This window comes from Asparagus officinalis, chromosome 5 (assembly GCF_001876935.1).
Source record: "Asparagus officinalis chromosome 5, Aspof.V1, whole genome shotgun sequence".
NCBI classification, from domain to species: domain Eukaryota; kingdom Viridiplantae; phylum Streptophyta; class Magnoliopsida; order Asparagales; family Asparagaceae; genus Asparagus; species Asparagus officinalis.
The window spans coordinates 94,702,378-94,709,865 of NC_033798.1; the positions used below are offsets into that span (position 1 = coordinate 94,702,378).

General features: G+C 37.6%; 1 protein-coding gene across 2 annotated transcripts in view; it reads right to left on the reverse strand.

Moving 5' to 3' along the window:
- The window catches only part of LOC109840236 (NAD-dependent protein deacetylase SRT1), a 30,035-nt gene extending 23,117 nt beyond the window's left edge, over window positions 1-6,918 (reverse strand). Inside the window, exons 1-7 of one of the 2 annotated variants that reach the window (XM_020408801.1) lie at window positions 6,731-6,918; window positions 5,801-5,830; window positions 5,580-5,672; window positions 5,233-5,355; window positions 4,697-4,797; window positions 4,103-4,211; window positions 3,641-3,720 (exon numbers count right to left, since the gene is read on the reverse strand). In XM_020408801.1, coding sequence (XP_020264390.1) covers window positions 3,641-3,720; window positions 4,103-4,211; window positions 4,697-4,797; window positions 5,233-5,304 — 362 coding nt within the window. In that variant the 5' untranslated portion in view covers window positions 5,305-5,355; window positions 5,580-5,672; window positions 5,801-5,830; window positions 6,731-6,918. The remainder of the gene's footprint in view (window positions 1-3,640; window positions 3,721-4,102; window positions 4,212-4,696; window positions 4,798-5,232; window positions 5,356-5,579; window positions 5,673-5,800; window positions 5,831-6,730) is intronic. The other variant, XM_020408802.1, reaches the window with a different exon arrangement.

The following is a 7,488-nucleotide window of genomic DNA, read 5'->3' on the forward strand; positions in this document are numbered from 1 at the left end:
GAGCCACTGGATAGTGTCTCGGCTAAATGGGACAATCCCCACTGCCTCCGAGCTTGATTTCAGCCCAAGTTTAGATTTTGGAATCCAAACTTTACGGACTTTTGGTAGTTTTTTTGCCATTGTTTCCTTCTTCATTTCTTGTGTCTTTTGCACAAGAACACGAATGCGAGCGTTATTTGCACGTCGCTTTTGGATCTGTTCCTTAAGAGTTGAACGTGTCCTTTTCACGTAGATCCATTCATCAGTCGATGGCTTAGCAGAGGTATCAGAGGTTTACCTTTGAGGCAACCGGATCACTCGATGCCTTTTTTACTCTAGGTCCGCGTAGTAACGAACTCCGTCGACTTGTTCCATAGCCTTAGCTAGTTAACGAGCGTGACGCTGGCATTGTCTCTGACGAGCCCTATTCGTCAGAATCGGCGAATTTTCATTCAACAACCTCTTAACTGGAGAGGAGTCGCTGTAAGCAGAGGTTCCAGCATTGTTAATCGCCGGAGCAGCATTACGAGGGGAAGCCTCAGCAACAATTGGGCAAGAGTCATCACCCGTAGTCTTCATTGAAATTAAAGATTGAAACACCTTCTTTATGGACGAAATCTTCTTGTACTTACGAGACGAGGAAGATCTTGAGGATAATGAGGAGAGGTATTCCTCGAACTTTGCTTGGTCGAACTCGTACTCGATCGTAGATTTAACCGGGATCTTGATCGGTTACGACACGATGGTCTCGACAGTAAGACCATTGACTCCCACTGTGGTCACCAGCGTGTTTGCGTTAGGAACAAATTTTATTACAGAATCCATTACAAACGATTATCGATTACAATGGAAACAAAAGAGTAAGCTTTGTGCTTTGTAAAACTTCTCTTTACAATAAAACAAGATTAAGAGTGCTCCTTGGAAACACACGCGGGAACGTTTATCGTTCGCTGCTTGCGTGAGATCTTTGCATGTGTCGGGGGTACGTTAGCCCGTGGACGATCAAATCACAGATCCAAGTTGAATCGCGAAGAAGGCTTTGGAGTCGACGTTTCGTTTTAGAAACAAGGACAGAAGTGGATATCTCAACCAGGTAAGACAAAACACTCTTCTCAAGATCAAGTCAAAGCTTAGATCTCGAGGAAACACCGAAGGCTCTTGAGGATGCTTGAAAACAATGAAGATTCTATCTCTTGCTCAAAATTCACCAAAAGTTCAAGTCTCTGCCTAGAATTTGTTTGGTCCTCGTGCATATGGGTGCTAGGGAAGTATTTATGGCCTTTAGGAGCCGTTACTGAAGATAGAAAGTCGAGACCAACGCTAACTGACAACTCATGTTTCCGAGTCAGTGTCCACTGTCTCGGAAGAAGGGGTTGCTCCAGCCTGTTTTGTAACTGACATCCCCGCTTTAAATGTCATGATTTCTGCAGTTATGGGCGGATTTTCAATTTATAACTGTCTTCCCACGTTTATGGAAAATACCCAGCAGTTATGAAGCCACGTAGGTCGTACAAATCTCGAAAAAACCGTCAGAAAACGACGTGACCCTGTCACATAGTTTCCGAGACAGTTTCCGTGTCTCAGAAACTATTTATTGTCTCATAGTTTCTGAGACAAATTCATTGTCTCGGAAACTATGTGCTATCTCATAGTTTGCTAGATAACTTCTTTGTCTCGAAAATTGTGTGATGCCCTCTTGTTCTAGTCGTTTTGTATTTTTGTGCATTCCTTAGTTAGTCTTCGACATTGGATGATCTTCTTTGACTCAGATGATGACTTTTATCGTCTTCTCTTCATCTCGAGTTGTATGCGATAACTTATAAGCAATTTTTGACACCTACAGTAGTTAAATCATGATTGGGATTTCTAATTCCCTTCATCTGGTCTTGGACCAATATATGACCCAATAACTATATGAGAGACAATATCTTTTTATCTTCAAATGATATGTATAATTGAGCACTCTATATGTGTGGACGTACAATTCTTTTAAACAAGATGTCAACAGAAAATTTGGGAATTGCATAGGTCTTACAAGCATAAGAAGAATCATACAAATTCAGTGGTAAAGGTTTAGGTGGCCTAGAAGTGGATTCACAACAGTCTTATAAGTAGGGGTGCACTCGGTTCGGATACGGCTCGGATATGATGCTTATCATATCCATATCCGCTTACCCATCTCGCAAACGGATACAAATATACCTTGGTAAGAAAAATTCATATCCATATGCGCTAAAATCGGATACGATTACGGATATATAAGCGGGTATGCATGTGGATACAAAACAGATATGAGAAAACTAGTATTGAGAAAATTATAGTTCATGTGATACAAAAGAGTTCGTTAGTACGTTCATTATAATTGAAAAACTAAGATTAGACATCTTGGTCATCAAAATTAACGAGAAATCTATAATCTAAGAATCGAAACTATCGTAAGAGTATGACTAATATGTATTCGAATGTTTCAGATACGGATATGGATATTTCACTATAAAATCATATCTGTAACCATATCCTATCGGTTATAGATTTGAGTAACTGTATCTGTATCATGACTCATGACGGATACGGTTACAGATATTTCCTCAAATACGGATACGGTTTAGCACCCCTACTTATAACTTATAAGGCATTCTGCACAGATCCAAGGTGGTAGCATATTGGAGGTCATGATACTGAGAAAAGGGCTATCCAAGTTAGTCTAGATCATAAGATAGTTAAACCTTGAGGGGTTCATGTTCTTCAAGTTAGTCTAGATCATAAGATAGTTAAACCTTGAAGGGTTCATGACCTTTTAAAGATGCAGTTATGGATATTTGGGTGTACATCATCTAATTGTATTTTGGTTGTCATAAATGTACTTGACACAATGAGTTTGTGTTTGTTTGTAATTAAACTACAAGGATAGTAAGACTTCAAATGTTAGTGTATGAACTAGAAATTTGGAAATTATTGAACTTTGTGAAATTATATCTGAAAATATTGGAAGCTTTTGCCATGGCTATCTGAAAGTTGTGCTGCCTTAAGTTTTGTCGCGTAATTATTTGATAGTTCTTTGCCTGTCAGTTTTGAATTTAATTAGTTTTGAATTTAATTTGATTTGTTAAGGGTTTTAGAAGTAGTTCACTAGGATCTTTGAATTAGGTAGAATTTAATAGATTGGTGTGTAAGAACATTTATTGCTACTTAGCCAGTTAATTAAATTTGTGTGCTAGTTGGTTATCTTCGATTAGGCTGAAAGTTTATTAGATTGGGATCTCAAGTCGGAACAACATTTTGGGGATCAAGGTGAAACTGAAGCAGCGGTCTAAGCTATATCTTAGTAACCATGCTAAAAGAAGATAACAATAGTAATCTTAATACGGCAACATTTTCTCGGTAAGCATCTCTAATTTAGGATACATAAAGTTAACAGTTAATTAAAAAATTTAAATAAGTATAGGAAGTAGTTGGAGAAGCGAGCTATTCAGAAGACTCCAACTACTGTAATTAGAATTGCACAATCAATATACAACCATACTCACCCTTCAATTTCAAAATCATTTCTTTGAATTCAAGAAGGGTCAAATCAATGCAGGGTTATTAAATAATGACAAAATGTATCTACTTGAATCAGTATGATTATATGATATAATTTAATAAGTGCAAGGCTAATTACCTAGTCCCTAAACATAAAACAACATCAGCTTTCTTACAATGCTCCTCCGCAGGATCCATCTCTTTTCGTGGTAGAGCATCCTATAAGATATGAAAATATGCATTTATGTTATGAAAGGATGAAGTAAGGGCAGGCATATTCTTTTCACATCACAAGAATAAAAACATAGTAACATGAAATGCTTGAGATTTGATAGTTCTATTGAAGTAATTGCATTCACTTTATACATGGTTTATTGTGTCTATGACATGCTTATTATTTGATCATATACTCCAATATCCAGTGAAACATCGCTCAAGCTTCACAACAAGCACGACTTCTGCTAGCAGATGGACTTTTTTTGTAATAAAACATTAAATGTCGTATAATGATATAATCTTTCATTAATAGAAAAACAAAACATGCAACCAGAGTATAAACCTCAAGCAACAACAGGTGTATACAAAAAAGGTGAGGCTATACCTCCCAGTCGAGAACAGTGTCCTTTAGCCGGGCCCTACACTTCAAACCAGAACACCGTCTTGAAGTTTCTTTCATTCCAATAGTCTCAATCTCAAAGTCCCTAAGATACCTTCATAAATACAACAAGCTGTCATTAAGAAATGAAAACATAAATAATGTACGCTACAAATTTACAATGAGAGAAAGATGTAGTGATGAATACTGTACTAATTTACAAACTAAATGCATCAAAATGTAAGTCATAGCACTGCAAACAAATATTATCAGCAACAATGGCTTCAATCCCATTAATCTAAGGGAAATACAATGACTATGTGATTATTTTTACTCCTGATTTATTTCCACAGCCGCTTGGGTAGAAATGTAAATGATGATAACAGAAGGACAAAACAATTGATAATGTAAAGCAAACGTAACAGAAAAGAAAATGAGAAAAGTAAACAAGATTAAGCTCAGCAGTAAAGTTAGATATAGCATGAATCATTTCAAGCATATTGTTGAATCGAGCTTTTGGCTGAGAATAACTGAGGTCATCCATTTAGAAAAGTAAACACAGATGTTCCACAGAAAGAAAAAAAAAGAGTAAATCCTTACTCTGCTCCACAAGAAGGGCAAGTTTCCATAAAGGAATTCCCGTGCAATTCAGCAAGTTTCTCCCTCGGTATTCCAGAGCGAAGGTGAAGGCTGTCTACATTCTGCCAAGTAGAGGTTTCATGAAGAATATTAAGTTCAGAACAAAATTAGCATAGCAACCTTCAATAAATAATGCACAGAATTCATGAGCTAACCCATATAATAAAAGTGGAACCCAGGTAGTGACAATAGAGAACTACAATTATATTGCATAATCTCCAAGAAAGGAATATCAACTTCACCATTATTGCTCAGATGGTAAAGATTAAAATGGATGATCTATAGCCACATTGCCAGAGATGATTACTCGAAAGTAATGACTAATGTTCCATTTGTTTTTAATAAAAAAGGATAAATAAGTACCTTAATATTTTGATATCTGCAAAATGAATTCTTCTGTAGCATGTAAACTCACATATTTTCTAGGTGGAGATGAGAAAGGGGAACTGAAACAAGGATGCATATTCTAGGGGTGAGAAACAAATAAATTAAGGTACCTGGCTGATGACAAATTTCAGGATACCAGCTCTCTCCAATTCAACTAAGGCCATATGTGTCAAACTAGGCATTGCACGATGAAAATGCGAAGAGATGCTTCATGGAATGCCCTTTCCTTCACGCTGAATGGTCAAAATAATTTACAAATAATAAAAAGGAAATTAATAATTTAAACAAATTAGTCGACGGGCCATCATACGGAGATCTATTCAACAGAACATTCATCAGCATCTCCCGAAATCATGACTTAAGAAAACTGCTGCCATTTTGATCCATGCTCTCCCAAGCTTCAACTTTATATTATCTCACTTTGAAGACATCTTATCCAAGTCAACATTAGTTTTACCTGAAGAGTCCAAACTCCCTTAGGTCCTCGAAAATCAGGAATTCCACAAGAAGTTGATATCCCAGCCCCCGTAAACGCCACAAGATGTTTGCTCTGCGATTATCGATGGAGCAGCCAAAATTTTACAAAAACGAAAGCCAGATAACTTACTGTAAAACAAAATATAACTCCAGAAAACATAATAATGTTATAGCATCAGTTGTAGCAGTATTTTACTTCACCTTCTGTATAAGTGTTGCGAGCTCTGCAATCTGCATCAACAAATCAAAAAGAAGGGGGGGAAAAGGAACTTTAGAGCTCAGCAAAACAAAGGTTGATTCTCACCGAGAAACTTGCACAAATCCAAGAGCAATCGTATTGTGTCATCATGCACTGTGGTAAAAACTACTAGCATTAGGCAAAAACGAAACGAGCTAATAAAAATGAGGGTTTTCCCCCCTCATCAATTAGCCTCTGCCTGACACTTGATTTTCGTGGTGATGAGCAAGGGAAATGACTAATGTGGTTTCTTCCATCGCTGAGTCCAAAGAGAAGATTTCCACCATCAAATCTTCTAGCCTCTAGACCCTATGGAAGTGTAGGTCAACAAATAGGTTCCGCTTCTTATGATCTGTCAATTGATCCAATTAACAACAGAGACCGGTCTTAAGGTATTCGTCGTCCATCGACATGACCTGCAATCCTTTCTTCTCGTGTCCTGCCGCGGACACAATTCGCATATTCTACTTTCCTCGTGCGGATTCCTAATCATTTAGATGTTTTTCCATAACCCATCTGTGTAACCAAATTATATGATATGTATACACTGTAAAGGAGTGCTAAAAAAAACCAACACGGAAATCCCAACCCTTAAGAAATTAAAACAAACACACCTCACCGACCACATCACCCCCCAGACTAAATGATGTTTTCCATTCACCAGAGTTTCTGGCACAAAACGCACACTGCTGATGAATGCAACTCCTCTCTCGAAAAATTTGCAAGAAGAAATGATCTCTCTCTCAAAAAAAAAAATTTTGTAATAACGATCACCCTCGTCGCAACGATCTCGTCGATTTAGTTCAGGTTTCAAGGGAAAGTCGGCGGACAGAAAGAGAATAAGACCTAGCGTCAAAAATAGAGTCAGCAAAGGAAAGGGCTAAAGGCTTCACCTTTTCCTCCAAGACGTTGGCTGGGTCGAAAATCTCAGACATGCCGACGGTGCCTACATCTTCTCTGTACGAGAGCTTCTCTGCGTAACCCAGAGACATCGCCTCTCTCTCTCTCTCTCTCTCTCTCGGAGAGGGATGGTATAGTTTTGGGGTTTTTTTCTAAATATGGGGGGAAAAGCGAAAGGAAAAAGAGTACGAGGTTCCTCCCCTTGGCCCTCTAGAACCAATTTCTACAGCAGATCCATGGTTGACTGGTCAATTTTTGGGCCGGGCTGAAGGGTAGGCAAAGCATGTATGTCTGGCTGCTTTCTTGTTTTTTGTTTTTTGTTTTACACATGTTTTTCAGTGAGATATGTTGATTTTTTAACATAATTCTAGAAGAAGTCGAGCGGAGTTAATTGCGTGCTATAAATCTGACACGTGCGAATACACGTGATATAAAAATATATTATTTTCATTTTTTTTTTAGAATGCATAGTTTATAGGTTGAGGAAATAGTGAGGGTTAATTGATTTTTTTGAGAGATTTTACCTTTATTATCTGAACTTGAAATTCGCCACTAATCATATCTATACTACTACGTAGTGAACATAGTGGAGGTAGTAAAAATTAGATGAGTGGCGGGTATTTTCCTCCTTCCTATTGTAATTTAGGAGGTAAAATGATAATTTTGCAGGAGTGGTTTTTTCCCTTTCCTTTATTTTCATTCTTATTTCTAGAACGTTCTAAATCATGACATGAGAATAGGATTGAACTCA